Below are 18,044 nucleotides of genomic sequence, written 5' to 3' on the forward strand. Positions count from 1 at the left end.
TTCCTTGAAGCGTGGTTCTCGCTCGAGAGAACAGGTCGGCGGCCGAGGAGGGGAAGGTGTCGGCATCTCTAGTAGCGTAGGTATTGTTACTCTGTCCACTCTGGCCGACAGATCGTCGCATTTGCTGAGTGTAGTGTTAAACAGAGGCCGCGTTGGTTCTCAAGCCTTGCTGAGATTATAATAGCGTTTCCAGTCGGTGACACTGTCCCTGGGCCGAATTACGATGGCCGCGCCAACTGCTCTGTTACACGTATTTGGAAGTATGTGCTGAAATCCTGGTATGCTCGTATTCCATTGCGTTACTCTCGGAAAAACAGCGCATTACGAGCGGTGACTTATTAGGATACATTTGTCGAGTGTAACACTGGAGTATCCGGCAACGATCTTCAATGGTGAGCACTGTTTGTTCAAAAAATGGTTCAAATGGCTCTGAGCACTATGGGACTTAACATCTGAGGTCATCAGTCCCCTAGAACTTAGAACTACTTAAACCTAACTAACCTAAGGACATCACACACATCCATGCCCGAGGCAGGATTCGAACCTGCGACCGTAGCAATCGCGCGGTTCCGGACTGAGCGCCTGAACCGCTAGACCACCGCGGCCGGCCACTGTTTGTTCAATATATGGCTTACCACACTGGTGCAGAATCTTGAACATCTTGGCACTCCACAAACCGAGGTCGTCTCCGACGCTCCTCAATAATGCACATGTTTCACTGGGACGTTTTTACTCAGTGCTTTCCCCGTGTGAGTTCGACTTTTCCCAGTAGTGCGCCAATGTACAAGGTATCTATAATTATAGTGCAGTTACTCACAGAGGTCCAGTGTGAGTTGTGATTATCGTACTAGAAGCGAAACTTGTAACGTACGCTAATGCGTCAATGAGGAGCCGATTTACGCTGGCAGAAAATAGTTTCAAATTTTGGCCACCAGGTGCAAATGTGGCGCTGTGAATGCGAGAAGAACGTACAGAAATATGTAAATTGATGATGTATTGGGGAGAAGGGGAAGTTGCATCGGGTCATTATGTGGAACAAGCGGCGAAAGTTAAATTGCGTGCCACACTGGGATTCGAACCCGAGATCTCCTGCTTAATGGGCAGTTGCGTTAACCGCTACGCCACGTGGACACAGAGTTAGCAGCAACTACGCAGACCATATAGGCACATCTCAAGGCGGACCCACATTCCCACCTAGCGCCACCTGTGCATCCTCACTGAACAAGGTGAATTCGTTGCCCAGTGAGGTGAGTCAATTATATTCATGCCTGCTGTCTGTTCTTTAAGACATGTTCCGTAGCACTTCTGTATCCCACTTCTTCATGCTTTGATTCTTCTTGACTAGTCTCTTAAACTTCAGCTTATTCTTCACCACAAGTGAATTGTGATCTGAGTCTATATCTGCTTCCGTGTTCGCCTTACTATCCGGTATCTGATTTCGGAATCTCTGTCTGATCATGCCGTAATCTACACTCCTGGAAATGGAAAAAAGAACACATTGACACCGGTGTGTCAGACCCACCATACTTGCTCCGGACACTGCGAGAGGGCTGTACAAGCAATGATCACACGCACGGCACAGCGGACACACCAGGAACCGCGGTGTTGGCCGTCGAATGGCGTTAGCTGCGCAGCATTTGTGCACCGCCGCCGTCAGTGTCAGCCAGTTTGCCGTGGCATACGGAGCTCCATCGCAGTCTTTAACACTGGTAGCATGCCGCGACAGCGTGGACGTGAACCGTATGTGCAGTTGACGGACTTTGAGCGAGGGCGTATAGTGGGCATGCGGGAGGCCGGGTGGACGTACCGCCGAATTGCTCAACACGTGGGGCGTGAGGTCTCCACAGTACATCGATGTTGTCGCCAGTGATCGGCGGAAGGTGCACGTGCCCGTCGACCTGGGACCGGACCGCAGCGACGCACGGATGCACGCCAAGACCGTAGGATCCTACGCAGTGCCGTAGGGGACCGCACCGCCACTTCCCAGCAAATTAGGGACACTGTTGCTCCTGGGGTATCGGCGAGGACCATTCGCAACCGTCTCCATGAAGCTGGGCTACGGTCCCGCACACCGTTAGGCCGTCTTCCGCTCACGCCCCAACATCGTGCAGCCCGCCTCCAGTGGTGTCGCGACAGGCGTGAATGGAGGGACGAATGGAGACGTGTCGTCTTCAGCGATGAGAGTCGCTTCTGCCTTGGTGCCAATGATGGTCGTATGAGTGTTTGGCGCCGTGCAGGTGAGCGCCACAATCAGGACTGCATACGACCGAGGCACACAGGGCCAACACCCGGCATCATGGTGTGGCCGTACACCTCTGGTGATCGTCGAGGGGACACTGAATAGTGCACGGTACATCCAAACCGTCATCGAACCCATCGTTCTACCATTCCTAGACCAGCAAGGGAACTTGCTGTTCCAACAGGACAATGCACGTCCGCATGTATCCCGTGCCACCCAACGTGCTCTAGAAGGTGTAAGTCAACTACCCTGGCCAGTAAGATCTCCGGATCTGTCCCCCATTGAGCATGTTTGGGACTGGATGAAGCGTCGTCTCACGCGGTCTGCACGTCCAGCACGAACGCTGGTCCAACTGAGGCGCCAGGTGGAAATGGCATGGCAAGCCGTTCCACAGGACTACATCCAGCATCTCTACGATCGTCTCCATGGGAGAATAGTAGCCTGCATTGCTGCGAAAGGTGGATATACACTGTACTAGTGCCGACATTGTGCATGCTCTGTTGCCTGTGTCTATGTGCCTGTGGTTCTGTCAGTGTGATCATGTGATGTATCTGACCCCAGGAATGTGTCAATAAAGTTTCCCCTTCCTGGGACAATGAATTCACGGTGTTCTTATTTCATTTTCCAGGAGTGTAGTTGAAATCTTCCAGTATCTCCCGGCACTTTTCAAATATACCTCCTCTAGCTGAAATTTATTGCCGAATTATATTTTCTGTCTCCTGTCTCATTCCTAGTAGCAAGCAAATATTCTCTCGTAACTTTTTCTTCCAGTCCCTCCCCTATGACCCCATTCCAGTCCACCTTGACTATTAGATTTTCGTCTTCATTTACGTACTACATTCCCCATTAAATATGCTTGTATACCTTTTTTTATGTCTTCATCTTTGGTGTGTGACGTCCGTACGTATAACTGAACTATTGTAGTCGGTGTTGCATTGCTTTCGATTCTGGTGAGAACAACCCTATGTTCAAATGGCTCTGAACACTATGGGACTTAACATCTGAGGTCATCAGTCCCCTAGAACTTAGAAGTACTTAACCCTAACTAACCTAAGGACATCACACACATCCATGACCGAGGCAGGATTCGAATCTGCAACCGTAGCGGTCGCGCGGTTCCTGACTGGAGCGCCTAGAACCGCTCGGCCACTGCGGCCGGCAGAACAACCCAATCACTGAATTATTCAGAGTTACTGCTGCTGTTGATATTACCCTATACTCCTCTGAACAGTACGGAATCGATAAAGTATTCACGGGACTGGTACTTCAGGTAACAATTTCTTGATGACCCCTCTAGTAAATCCGATCTCTGAAAAAGAGCCCAGGTCCAAATTTCCGCTTTCTTGCTTAGTCCCAGCGTTGATCTTTCTGTGGGAATCGTCATTTAGAAGGCTCTACATCTTCTCCATGTGGGAGAAAACGGTAGTAGCGTTACGTTTGTCAGCAGCTAAGACAAAAGTCTCACTGAAGTCTCTCAGCTCCCGGATGGCGTCCGTCTCTCAGCTGGTAATGTTTGACTTCGTAAACTTATCGTCGAGGTACCACAAGTTTCACGACGTACTTCTTCAGCTGCTTCAGGCATTAGCGGCGCAGCAATCTCGTATTTAGCCGCAATGACGCTGTCCGTGACTCATGTGAACTTGGGTGAGGGGAGGGGGGGGGGGGGGGGGTAAGTACGGTGGGAGGAGGGGGAACCACATCGTTATTTAGCGGCACATTACATTGATGAGACCTTGTATGGGGCCTCCAGTAATGGTATGTCTACGAGGCGTGAAGATATTGACGTTAAACGTCCTCTATGCTTTCTATGTGCAGAATCGGCTGTCACCCAGATAACACCGTCAATCCAGTCCTCATTCCTGAAGTCAAAGTGGTTGACTAGTGCTAAAGGTAGTAATAGAATTTCCTGGGAGCTGTACTGAAGTTCGGCGAGTGAAGAGTACCTTCTCATATACCAAGGGAAGGCTGGTATCGCTTCTTGATTCTCCAGGCTGCCACTGAATCGATGTGTTGTGTGACCTTAGCTCGGCACAGCATGCTCGGTACGACATCTATCCACAAATTGAAGAGAGCTAATTGCATCTCTCGTTGTAAAGCTTGTTGAATTTCCTCATACTGCGGTTCATCTCCTCCCCGTAAAAGTATTTGAAGTAATTCTTCAGTTTTTTTTGCCGTATTTATTGATCGAACAGTCCACGAGTGTACAGCCAGTCCATAGTTGAAAAATGCAAAGCTACTATTGTTCTCTCTTATAAAGACTCCACTGAGAAGAGACAGAGGTTGCTAGATGACGACTCCTACAGGAAGATCAACTCTGAGGCCACCAAGAAGGTGGAGAACAGAACTAGGTTGCTTCTCAAGAACTCTGATTTGCCAGAGGGGGTCATCAAGAAATCGTTACCACCTAGATTTCATGGACTCCTTAAAGTCCACAAATGTGGGGTTCCGTTACGTCCAGTTGTCAACAACACCAGAGCTCGCACATATTTGCTGCAAAAATACCTGATTGAAAATTTAAACCCTTACTTTGGCAAATGCCTGTATCACATCCTCAATTCTGTAAATCTTGTCGTAGCCTATACAACTTCAGGCTGAAGGGCTCAGGTATTGTAGTGAGCTCAGACACTGTTTCGCAATACCCCAGTGTGCCCCTGTGAGAGTCACTAGATCACGCGAAATATCTAAGAGTCGCATTGGACTGGACACTATTCTAGTAGAAGCATCTGGAAAACACCTCAGCGAAGATATGAAACGCAAAGAACATCCTACATAAGAACATACTACATAAGATGCGTCGAACAACTTGGCGCTGCACTGCTGAAACTCCGCACTCTTCAGCAGTTGGACTAGGCTACTCTGCTGCGGAATATGGTGCTTCTGCATGGCTCAATAGCGTGCGTACACAAATGTTCAGCACAAAGCTGGCGAACGCATGAGGGTACACTAAAGTCAATCGTCGTCGATTGGCTGCCAATAATGACCCACATTCCAACCATGGCAACACAAGGCATCCCTGTCCATCAAGACCCAATTGTCCGAGAAACAAAACCAACTTCGGTCAAGAAAATCATCCATGAAAATAGCCGTGGGATTGATCATGTCCATTATAATTATCCGGGCTGTTATGCCGTGGTCGGTTGGTGAATTCTTTGTCAAATCCCAACTTTTCGTCCCCGTCTGCGGGAGACATCTTCAAGAGGGTCTGTAGCTCGATGGAAGGTCCAACACACCCACTGGCTCGCTACAGACCCCCTTTAAGATGTCTCCCGCAGACGGGCACGAAAAGTAGGTATTTGACAAAGAATTCACCAACCGACCACAGCATAACAGCCCGGATAATTATAATGGATATGACATTTCCGGCCGTCAAAGTCTACGTTATAGTAGCCGTGGAATTGCACACGCCTCAGTTCAACTTAACCGAATAACAACCACAGGACTGGAGAGAGAGACTTGTCCACCACATTTTCAGATCTTAACCTGCATAAGAAGGGAATCTTCATTCTACAAGTGGCGCAGAATATGGACCGATTACGCACGAAACATGACAGAAGTGACTCTATAAATGAGAGAAGTCTCCATCTACAAAGTGCGATTGTGGCAGTACGTTCCCCACATTGTCACAGACTCTCCCAGCAGGACATAACGGCTAACCGTCAACAGTTTCCTGATGGAAACTAACGACTCAATTGACTATATTAAAAATTTAAATGTCTGTAAAACATATGTGCTGCTATTTGTATTTTACTTAATACTGAGCTTAAAAGCCGTACCATACCATATATAAATTCGTCAGAAATATGGCAGTAAGACCACCGGCCGTTTCAAGCACGTCCTGACCTCCACATATTTTCTATTTAATGGAAAATAATATGAAAAACGGAGGGATCACAATAGACAGCGGACTCTAGCCTGTGGGAGAGAATTTCTATACATGGTCTTCAGGAACAGTGTGAAAAAAAAGAAACAGCTTGTAAGGATGTTTCATGGTAGATCGTGTTGGGAAATAGTTATCAATGTACTTTGCTAATCAGGAAGTTGATGCATGCATTCTAGCGACCCGCCAGAGTCTACGGCGCTAACTGAGTTCTTCGTTTCGTTTCCTAACACCGAACAAGGGAGGAATAAAAATTAGACATGTGACGGTTGTAAGCCAGCCAAAGGCTGAACAGTCTTGTGCAGTATTATCTTCGCTGTGAGAACAACTGACTCTAATTGTGTATGGCGGGCCGCTTGAATCTGCGATCAGAATGGCCTGACTGGCTAAGTTTAACGCTAGTTTACGTTGATGATGATGATGATGTTTGGTTCGTGGGGCGCTCAAATGCGCGGTCATCAGTGCCCGTATAAAATCCCAGATTTTACACAGCCCAATTTATTACACGGTCTAAAGTAGCCACGGTCAGGAATGATGATGAGGATGATGAAATGAAGAGAACAACATAAACACCCAGTCCCTTGGCAGAGAAAATCCCCAACCCTGCAGAAAATCGAACCCGGGACCCCGTGATCCAGAGGCAGCAACGCTAGCCACTAGACTACAAGCTGCTGAGGTAATTAACGTTAAAATGTATCGAGTTTCTTCCTTAACAGTTATTCATCAGCACAATCTACCCTGCGACATCCCGACATTCTTACAAGCTTTTCAGATTGTTTCTGACCACCGTGCGCATGTAACACTGCGAGGAAAAACCCTGCCGTCATCCACATGGAAACCCACCTTCTATTTCCGTTATGCACATGACATGTTCGTAATCTGTCCCCTTGAAAGGGAGAAACTGTTTGAATTCCTTGCACATCTGAACTCCAGAAATTTGAACATCAAATTCTCAAAGGAGAATGAAACAGGCGGAAGACGTCATGATCAAAACAGGACAGCTGGTGGCACCCTGGGCCACAGTGTGTGTCGGAAGGAAGTGCATAATGTCCTGTATTTGTATGCAGACAGCTGCCATCACCCTGCACAGATGAATGGGGTACTAAAAACAGTTGTGCATAGGGCGTGTACCCTCACAGACTCACAATCTGCCCCAGGAACTGAAACGCCGCAGAAATGTGTTCCGAAATACGGCTACTCAGAATGGCCGATTAGGCGCGCTCTCCGCCACATCACTACAGTGCAACTTCCAGAGCGCGAGCAGTTAACTTATACCCCCTGGCCCCGCGAGCCATTCCCTCCGCGGTCTGCACAAGTAGGCGGTAGCGTGGCTGCAGTTACCTCTGTCCGCCCTAGTCGCCACACTGCTGTGTTTGCTGTTTTCTCCATTATTATTAATTGTCAGATATGGATTAGACGCAGTGCTGGTCTTCAGGCCTTGCTGAGATTACAGCCGCAGCGCAGGCTAATAAGGTTGTTCCTGGTACGAATTTCGATGCCCTCTCCAGTGACGATCCCAGTATTTCGAAGTACTCGCTAAAATCCTGATAAGTTATATTTCCATCACGTAATTCGCTGCTAAACAATGCTCTGCGGCCGCAGACATGTTGGGAAACGTTGTTCGAGTTTGTCACCGGTGTTCGCGGAATCGATCTTTGACAGTGCGCACAGTTTGTTCAATGGATGTCTTGTCATATTTGTACGGAATCTGATATATCCTAACATTCCGCAAACCGAGGTCGTCTTTGACGGTCCCCATTAAAACCAATGTTTTATTCAACAGCAAAAGGCAGTTTTTACTTGAGGCATTTTCAGTATTCGTCAGACTTTTCCTGATAATGTGCCAGTGTTTGGTGTGAAGGCAGTAGCGACGACTTCCTTTGTGACTTCTTCCGTCAACGCAACTGACAATGGCAAATAGGTCAAATCGTTTTAATATTGCGCCCGTAGGAAACTATGAACCGGCAGTACACTCATGGAATGTTCAATCAACAAACACCGGAAGAAACTTGAGAGTAACAAATTTAAAATTTGAATTGTCGCGCTGTGCCGTTAGGAAAGATTTCGTGCCCCTGTGCAGTACGTTTGCCACGGATAACAACGAAAGGTGTCCTGCTATGAAAAATGGTAGCCAGACCGTCACTCTTGGTTGTCGGGCCACATGGTGGACAGCAGTCAGGTTGGTAAACCGAGGCATCCCACCACAGTCCAAGGCGTCGCCGGAGACGTCGTCGACTTGGAATCTCATTGACTGGAATAGAACTGTCTTAAGTTATCAGTCATGCTTCGAAACGAGCCCTGAATGACCAGCGAGTCGGCCGGGACAGTGGTGAGATATCATTTTGACTGTCGCTCGCCATACGCCCCGACAACCAGGAGTGATTGTCCGAAGAGCCATTTCATTTTATAGAGGGACCCCTTTGCTTGTCACATGCGGTACCCTTATAGGGCAGCGGTACGTCGACAGTATTATACGCCCTGCTCTGTTAGCGTTCATGGCAAGCCATCATTCGCTTCCATTTCAGCAAGAAAATGCCCACCCGCACACGGTGGGAGTTTCTAATGCTTGTCTTCGTGCTTGCGTAACCCTACCTCGGCCAGCAATCTCTCCTCTGTCGACAACATTTGAAGCATTATGGGCAAGGGCCCTCCGTGATTGCGTAACCCTACCTTGACCAGCAATCTCTCCTCTGTCGACAGCATTTGGAGCATTATGGTCAAGGGCCGCCCAAAAATCTTGTAATTTTGACGACATAAGACACTGATTGGACAGAATTTGGCCCTATATTCCTCAGGACGACATCCAACAGCTCTGCCAATAACAGCCAGAGGTGGACCAGCGCGTTAATAATTTGCTCAATTATTTCTTTCTCTTGAATGAATCATCCCATTTTTCTGAAACTGGACTCATTTGTCTGTCTGCACATGAACATCACATCTGCCGATTTCCGTCGCATTCGTATAATTCGTTCGTGGTGTGTCATTTTTTTTTATTTTTTGGCTTAGAGTGTATTTATCCTAAAGTTATACACGAAGTTGCAATGAGCTCGTCGCAGCGTCACAACTTATTTAGTGTGCGATACTTGTTTTTTTTTCTTAGAAATATAGTGTTCATTGTTTTGGCGTTCCCCTTATTTGGCATTTGTCGTGCCCACACTTCAGACGAACGCGCACGCTTCATCATCAGGAAAAAACTCAGATTCCAGTGTCCATCAACCAGCTTTCTGCATTCCTCGCCCAGCTGCAAACTGTCGTAAAACTCACTACTGGCGTTCGCTCCGCGAGGCGGCTTCTTGTACTGCCGCAAGCTGATGGAGACAAACTTCTTTTGATGTGGAGAGTGCCGTGGTGTCACTTGTGATTTCTAAAGAGCCTCCTGTACAGTTATTGTGACTAATCGTCTCTCTAATGCCGGCCGGTGTGGTCGAGCGGTTCTAGGCGCTTCAGTCTGGAACCGCGCGACCGCTACGGTCGCAGGTTCGAATCCTGCCTCGGGCGTGGATGTGTGTGACGTCCTTAGGTTAGTTAGGTTTACGTAGTTCTAAGTCTAGGGGACAGATGACCTTAGATGTTAAGTCCCATAGTGCTCAGAGCCATCCCCCTAACGAAGAACGATCGACAGTGCCGTACTACTAAACATAGCTGCAATACGATATAAAATAAGAATGGAACACGAGAGCCGATAAATAGGAACGGCAGTACAGGATATATTTCTGCTTCTCTATTATGGTTCCAGCTTAACTCACCTGTCGCCATGGTTGCTTCTGACATGGGCAAGTGTGCACCTTCAGAGGCTGCGGAAAGGGCAATGTACAGAGGAAACACGGACGCTGATACGGGGAGCAGCGTCTGTGACAACGCCGTGGAACTTATGCCTAGCAGAAACTGTTTCCTTCGTCCAAATCTGAAATAGAAAAACACATTCGGAGTAAACAAAAACCAGCACAGAAGTCATAAGTTTCTGGTGACTTCATGGATCATGCCATCTAGCATAGAAATACATACTAATTGCAGCAGTGTGATATAATATCATAATGTTTTGTCATTCATTATATTTCTACCTAAATCATTTGTAACACCATCAGCGTTAAGTGTGAAACAATCATTTCGTCGCCTGATGTAATACAGTTTTTGTTCTCTTCTAACGACTTTGAGCGAAATCTTTTGGTTCAAGGTTTAAAGAATGGGATCATAAATTAATCATGAACGTACTATATGGTGAATTATGTCTCACCCTTGGGACATAAGTTGTGTTCGAAAATGTTTGTAGCGAGATAAATTATCGCCTTTATTGATGGCTGATCACAGATTCGTCTTTAATGCACTGCCTGGTGTTTTGTTCAATAAAACACATCGTTTAAAAGCAAACGGGCAACAAAGGTTCGTTCTTCGGCTAGTTTGAGCCACCAAGGAGTATCCAACCATTTACTGTCTGTGAGTACAGCATGAAAACGTGCCGAAAGAAATGTGTCCCCAGGTTAAGACCAGAGTTTGCCGACTACCTATTTACAAACTAGAGTTTCATCCTCAGTAGCGTTATATTACCTGGAATATGACTTAACCCAAAGGAAGGCAGTTTGAAGTCGCAATTTTACTATTATCCTCATGGAAAACAATAAGATTATTTTGGTAGTTTCTGTACACAGATATAAATTCGCTTCGTAACAGTTGCTAGACTTATATTTCTAATACGGTAACATGAAAGCACTTAATGAATTGTTCCAAGTGACTTCCTCACTGACATGTTCTTATCAAAAAGAGGAAACTTATATTAAAGGAAATGGCGCTGCCGCTCAAGGACCTGAAGTTTCACATTTCAGGCTACGTAAATTACCTGTTGAACAAGGATTGTCAAAGGAGAGTAGTTATAACAGTACCTCCATTATTAGGCTTAAAATCGTCAGGTGAGACGTCTCATAAACTACGGTGCCTCACTATATGTAATAGAACAAAAATAACAGCACCAGGATCTGGTCTCCAAGTACAGGATATCCTACGAATAGATCGGCGAATGCGAAATTAATATTTTTCGAACAAGATATTGATGGATTTATCCTTAGGTGTTAAATGAAGCCAATGTCAAGCAAGACTGTACAGGTCCACAAAGCACTCCCCATGAGTTGACGGTAAAACTGAGAGCAAACAAATGAGGATACTAATGAAGTGATGAAATACGCACCTCAACAAAAATTTGGAATATCGTAGAGTTTACTACAATGACTTCCTGTAGTACACACAATAAACATAACTCCTTCTGAAAACAAGAACGATTTTGGTTAGTTAAAAAAACTCATTAAAAAACAAAGCAGGCCCCCCTCCAAAGCGAACATCTTGCAAACAAAATCAGTGAAAATCATTTTCACATGATGATAATTATGGGTATTAGAGGAGTCTGCCATTCCAGCAATATTGCCACCCAGAACATTACACTTCCACCTGCAAACGGATGGATTTTCTGAACTTATCAGCGTTTCTGGTATCGACTAGCGCTTCTCCAAAGGCTAGTTTGTCTTCTCACTGGATTGATGCGGCCCGCCACGAATTCGTCTCTTGTGCCAATCTCTTCATCACAGAGTAGCACCTACAACCTACGTCCTCAATTGTTTACTGTATGTATTCCAATCTCTGTCTTCCCCTTCAGTTTTTGCCCTCTATGGCTCCCTCTAGTGCCATGGAAGTCATTCCCTGATGTCTTAACAGATGTCCTGTCATGCTGTCCCTTCTCCTTGTCAGTGTTTTATACGTATTCCTTTCCTATCCGATTCCTTACCTTATCAGTCCACCTAATTTTCAACATTCATCTGTAGCACCACATTTAAAATGCTTCGATTCTCTTCTGCCCCGGTTTGTCCACAGTCCACATTCCACTACCTTGCAATTACAAGACATTTCCTCCTCAAAGTAAGATCTATGTTTGGTACTAGTCAACTTCTCTTGGCAAAGAATTTTTGCCTGTGCTGGTCTCCTTTTGACATCCTCCTTGTTCCGTCCGTCTTTGCTTATTTTTCTGCCAAGGTAACAGAATTCCTTAACTTTATCTACTTCGTCGCCATAAATCCTGATGTTAAATTTCATTTCTGCTACTTCTCGTTAATTTCGTCTTTCTTCGAGTTACTCTCAATCCATATTCTGTACTCATTAGACTGTTCATTTCATTTAGCACATCATGTAATTCTTCTTCACTTCCACTCAGAATAGGAATGTCATCAGCGAATCATATCATTGATATCCTTTCACTTTGAATTTTAATTCCTTAACTGAATCTTTCTTTATTTCCATCATTGCTTCTTCGACGTACACATTGAACAGTAGGAGCGAAAGATTAGATCCCTGTCTTTACCCTTTTTAATCCGAGCATTTCGTTCTTGGCTCTTGTATATATTGTAACTTACCCGTCTTTCCCTATAGCTTATCTCTATTTTTCTCAGAATTTCGAACATCTTGCACCGTTTTACATTATCGAGGCTTTTTCCAGGTCGAACGTGTCTTGATTTTTCTTTAGTCTTGCTTCCATTATCAACCCCAAGGTCAGAATTGTTTCTGTGGTGCCTTTAGCTTTCCTAAAGCCAAACTGAATGTCATCTAACACATCCTCAAATTACTTTTCGCATCTTCTGTATATAATTCTTGTCAGGAAGTTGGATGAATGAGCTGTTAAGCTGATTGTGCTATGATTCTCGCACTTGTCGATAATTGTGTGGATGATATTTTCTGAAAGTCAAAATGGTTCAAATGGCTCTGAGCACTATGCGACTTAACTTCCGAGGTCAACAGTCGCCTAGAACTTAGAACTAATTAAACCTAACTAACCTAAGGACATCACACACATCCATGCCCGAGACAGGATTCGAACCTGCGACCGTAGCGGGCGCTCGGTTCCAGACTGTAGCGCCTAGAACCGCACGGCCACTCCGGCAGGCTCTGAAAGTGAGATGGTATGTCGTCAGACTCATACATTCCACACACCAACGTGAATAGTCGTTTTGTTGACTTCCCCCAATGGTTTCAGAAATTGTGATGGAATGTTCAGTATCCCTTCTGCCCAGCCCTCTTAAATTCTGGCTGTAATTCTGGATCCCCTCTCTCTTCTAAGTCAACTCCTGTTTCTTCTTCTGTCACATCAGGCAAATCCTACCCATCATAGAGGTCTTCAGTGTACTCTTTTCACCTACCCTCTCTCTTCTCTGCATTTAACAGTGGAATTCCTGTTGCACTCTTAATCTTACCACCCTTGCTTTCAATTTCAACGAAGGTTGTTTTCACTTTCATATATGCTGAGTCAGTCCTTCCGACAATCACTTCTTTTTCGATTTCTTGACATTTTTCATGCAGTTATTTCGTCACAGCTTTCCTACACTTCCTATTTATTTCATTCCTCAGCTACTTTTATTTCTGTATTCCTGTATTTTCCTGATCATTTTCGTACTTCCTCTTTTTATGGATCGACTGAAGTATCTCTTTTATTTCTTCGTCTAGTATCCGGTCGCAAACCAATCCTGGTGTCGTCAGCAAACATGACATACTCCAATCCACAAGGCTCCATTGTTGATGTACAAGAGCTCAGGTCCTTCGATTGCGTCAGTCCCGTTGGTTCAGTGCAAAATTTCTCATGGGCCATTTGAATGAAGACCACCTTGATTCAATATTCTAGGCACTGTTTGTTCTGAGATATGAATCTCTGTTGCCTTGCAGTTGATGTCGGGAGCCTGCGAGCCGACAGCTGGAGGAAATAATCCTGCATTGGTGCTGTCATAAAAGGACGACCACTGCGAGGTACGTCATTGACATTTCCCGACTCTGTGTTCTTTCTACACACCTTAGACAGACTGCTTTGAGTGACACGTAACCGATCGGCAACGTCTTGCTACGGATGACCTGCTAAAACCAAAGCCATAATCCTATCAAAGTGTTGTATGCGTCTTAGTGGCATGTTACTGTAGTGCTGAACACAAACTGAATTAACCTGTTGTTGATACTGGACTGTTCGCGATCTGCCGCTGCGGCAGAGGAATATTTACATGACTGAAAAATGGTCACAAAGCATGCCAGTAGTAAACATCGGCCAGTATATCGTTTCTAACTTGACGTGCCTAGGTCAATGCAGCCTCTAATATCGCAGACTATATTTCACGATAGTATTCGAAACCTTTGTAGAGCAGTGTATATAAAGGGATATTAAAATCTGTGAATAAACAGTTTGATCTCTTTGAAACCAAAATTAGTGCTGAGAGATATCTCAGCTAATTCACTTTCTTGTAGCTCATAAGATTCTTGCAAAAGGACCTACTTGAAAACGTTTGATAGGCATGATCAAATAACAACTTGACTGCATCATGGTTAAAGAAAAATTTAGTGATCAGATGTTAACATGAAGTGCTAGGAGATCGGAGAAGTGAATGTAGCGCAGAGAGAATGTCGTTGTGAAAATATTAACTATATTCAGTGATTACTTGATCTTCGCTGAAGAGAATATCGTTGTGAGAATACGTGACCTTTGCAGAATATAATGACAGTTCTGGCTAAAGTCTAACAAAACTGAAGAATATGGCAAGTCAGGTTTAGAATTACGGAATTAGGACCATAGCTCTTCCGGGCGAAACAAATATTTTTACTAATAGTCTGCAAACAATAAAAATAGATAGCAAGTACAAAGGAATCTTCACACAAATGTGGTTTGATAATAAGAAATGAGAAACATTAGAACTACGTCTTCTTGGGTCCACCACACTCACCAGATCTGGTACCATCTGAATTCCAACAACTCCAATATCCCCACTAACGAATAGTGGAAAACCTCTCGTTTCTGGCAATTGTCCCTGGTAGTTAATTTTTCCTTACCAATCTTACTGCAGGAATCTAATTTACTTACTGGGAAATGATTATGCACAGTGCACTCATCGAAAAGAACCGCCAGTGAAAAAAAAAATATACATAACACCTACTATGTCTTTTTACACGACTGAGAAAATTTCACTTTATCCAAGAAGATACCCAATTTGTTTCAGCAACGAAGATTCTCCTCCTACTTAGACTCAATTGTGTGTTGTCGTGTAAATGCCGGAATCAACCAGCGTAATGTGAACTAATAAGTAATGGAAACAAGATTCTGAGTGCGGTCTTCTAGTAGCACAGTAAATATAAAGTCATTCTAGGTCTGCCCTTCACTTTCTTTCTTTGGTGCCACTTGTCATTTGCTTGTGAGCATCAGAGAAACATAGATAACAAAACTGTATGATTGACTTCAGTCTTCCCGGAAAATAACATCTGCGACTAAGATGTGAGATAATTAATAAATTATTGTTGGCAAATTTTTCATCTTTCGTACACGAAGAACAGCTTTGTTTCGTATTCAAATTTGTTGGTATATTTTAATGATATTGTGAAGTACTCAATGTTGTGAAGCACTCACCTGTCTCCAATGTAAAAGAGAAGTATCCCAAAGACGGTGGAAACGATGTGGCTCACGGAATACACGGTATTCGGGTACAGTTCCTTATCGCACACCCAGTTCTGTTCAGATGCGGCTGTCATGGAGAACCATGTGGTGTCGTAGTCCCAGCCGTAGATGCAGGACATTGTTTCGTTCTCTTGCTCTGGCGCCTTCATCAGGCATCTGCTGTATTTCCCGTCTTGTCTGCGGAAGTCAAACAGTTTTCAAGGACCACTGAACAACGATATGTATACTTGTTGGTAACACATTTCGGGAAGGCTATTATCAAAATATGACAACTCCAAGTGGTCAACATTGTTAGATTTCAGAAAACACATCAGACTGTAAGAGAAATAGTTTGACAACGAACCAGAGAAATAAAACTGCATAAAAAACTCTTCCTTCGCACCTTATGAAAAATAAAACTATATTAACTTTTATAACGTCCACAGATACACTATAAAAAGCTATACTAATTTTTATAAAGTCCTCACAACGCTATAAAAGGTTCAACACAGTTTTAGACATGAACTGCCACCCCCCTCATTAAATACTTTTCGGATAAATTTTTATAGCTACTAATAATGTAGAACAATGACCCATAAAATAAGTTTGGATAATAATGTAGTCATTCCGTGAGTAAAATTACATGTAAATGGGTCAACTGCATTAATGAAGCTCATGAAAATGATTATCAAATGGTTCAAGAAGTTCTGAGCACTATGGGACTTAACTTCTGAGTTCATCAGTCCCCTATAACTTAGAACTACTTAAACCTAACTAACCTAAAGACATTACACACATCCATGCCCGAGGCAGGATTCGAACCTGCGACCGTAGCGGTAGCGCGCTTCCAGACCGTAGCGCCTAGAACCGCTCGGCCACCCCGGCCGGCAATGATTATCAGAGTCACAATAATTTAGAGCTCTAATCTCAGGTATTTAATATCAAATTCTGATGCTAGTAAGATGTTTGTGATAACTTAAAAAGATTACCTCCTAAAAATCTCCTCAATCATGTGGTTACCAAATGGTACAAGAAGAAAAGCCGATACAACCCAGATGATGGTGACAGAGAAGATTATAAAGAAACTGTGGCGATTGACTGAAATAATGTTGGTGATAATCTAATGATTTTAGGCAATTACACTCTAAGACAATAAATGAATAATTAAAGGAAACGATGCACAGCGAATGAATTAGCCGAATACGGCGGTAATCAGTAGATGTACATGTGGAGCCATCAAATGACTACAATTTCAGAAAAAATCGTCGATTTAGTCTAGAGAAAGGGGTTCACAAATTGAGCAAGTCAATAGCACGTTGCCCCATATTAGCCCTAATGCAAAATAGTTATTCGCCTTTTCATGAATTGATATACATTTTGGATGTCCTCCTGAGGGATATCATGCCAAACTCTGTAAAATTGCCCGTCTACATCGTCAAAATCTCGAGATTATTGAAGAGCACTGGTTACTATGACCCAGACGTTCTCATCAATTGGGAAGAGATCCGGCAACCTTGCTGGCCAAGATTGGACTTGGCAAACACGAAGACAAGCAGTAGAAAATCTCGCCGTGAATGAGCGGGCATTATTTAGCTGAAATGTAAGCCCAGGAAGGGCAACAAAACGACGAGTAGAATATCGTCGACGTACCGCTGTGCTGTATGGTACCTAGGATGACAACCAAAGGAGGACTACACTGAAATGAAATGAGACCCCCGGAGCATCATAAGTACGCTCATACTCATAAATTAAGGATAACTGCAGAATGTGGTGCCACACAACGTGGCACTACAAAAAACTGTCGCTAATAGCATAGGCACATAGGGAACACACACGACACAGATCTGTAAGTCCACGGTATTAGTGGTAAGTTGAGAGACCCGTCCCGAAACATATGTGCTACGAAACGCCACTGTTTCCTGCGCATGTACCCCGACATCAATGCGGGATATGATCACCATACACACGTACATAGGCTGCACAACGGGTTGGCATACTCTGGATCAGGTGTTCGAGCAGCTGCTGTGGTATAGCCTCCCATTCTTGTACCAGTGCCTGACGGAGCTCCTGAAGTATCGTAGTGGTTTGAATATGTTCAGCGATACGTCGCCCCAGAGCATTCCAGACGTGCTCTATGGGGTTTAGGTCTGAAGAACAGACAGGCCACTCCATTCGCCTGATATCTTCTGTTTCAAGGTACTCCTCCACGATGGCAGCTCGGTGGGGCCGTGCGTTTTCATCCATCAGGAGGCAGGTGGGACCTACTCCACCCCTGAAAAGGCTGACATACTGATACAAAATGAAATCCCGATACACCTGACCTGTTACACTTCCTCTGTCAAAGACATGCAGGGGTGTACGTGCACCAATCATAATCCCAATCCACACCATCAAAGCACGACCTCCATTCAGGTCCCTTTCAAGGACATTAAGGGGTTGGTATCTGGTTCCTGGTTCACGCTAAATGAAAACCCAGCGAGAATCACTGTTCA

The 18,044-nt window shown here is 44.6% G+C and overlaps 1 protein-coding gene across 1 annotated transcript in view; it reads right to left on the minus strand.

The window, feature by feature from the left end:
* The window catches only part of LOC124789788 (solute carrier family 22 member 7-like), a 112,096-nt gene that overhangs the window by 44,113 nt on the left and 49,939 nt on the right, over nucleotides 1–18,044 (minus strand). Inside the window, exons 3-4 of the mRNA XM_047257257.1 lie at nucleotides 15,526–15,750; nucleotides 9,863–10,020 (exon numbers count right to left, since the gene is read on the minus strand). Of these exons, the coding sequence (XP_047113213.1) occupies nucleotides 9,863–10,020; nucleotides 15,526–15,750 (383 nt within the window). The remainder of the gene's footprint in view (nucleotides 1–9,862; nucleotides 10,021–15,525; nucleotides 15,751–18,044) is intronic.

This window comes from Schistocerca piceifrons, chromosome 3 (assembly GCF_021461385.2).
Source record: "Schistocerca piceifrons isolate TAMUIC-IGC-003096 chromosome 3, iqSchPice1.1, whole genome shotgun sequence".
Lineage (NCBI taxonomy): Eukaryota > Metazoa > Arthropoda > Insecta > Orthoptera > Acrididae > Schistocerca > Schistocerca piceifrons.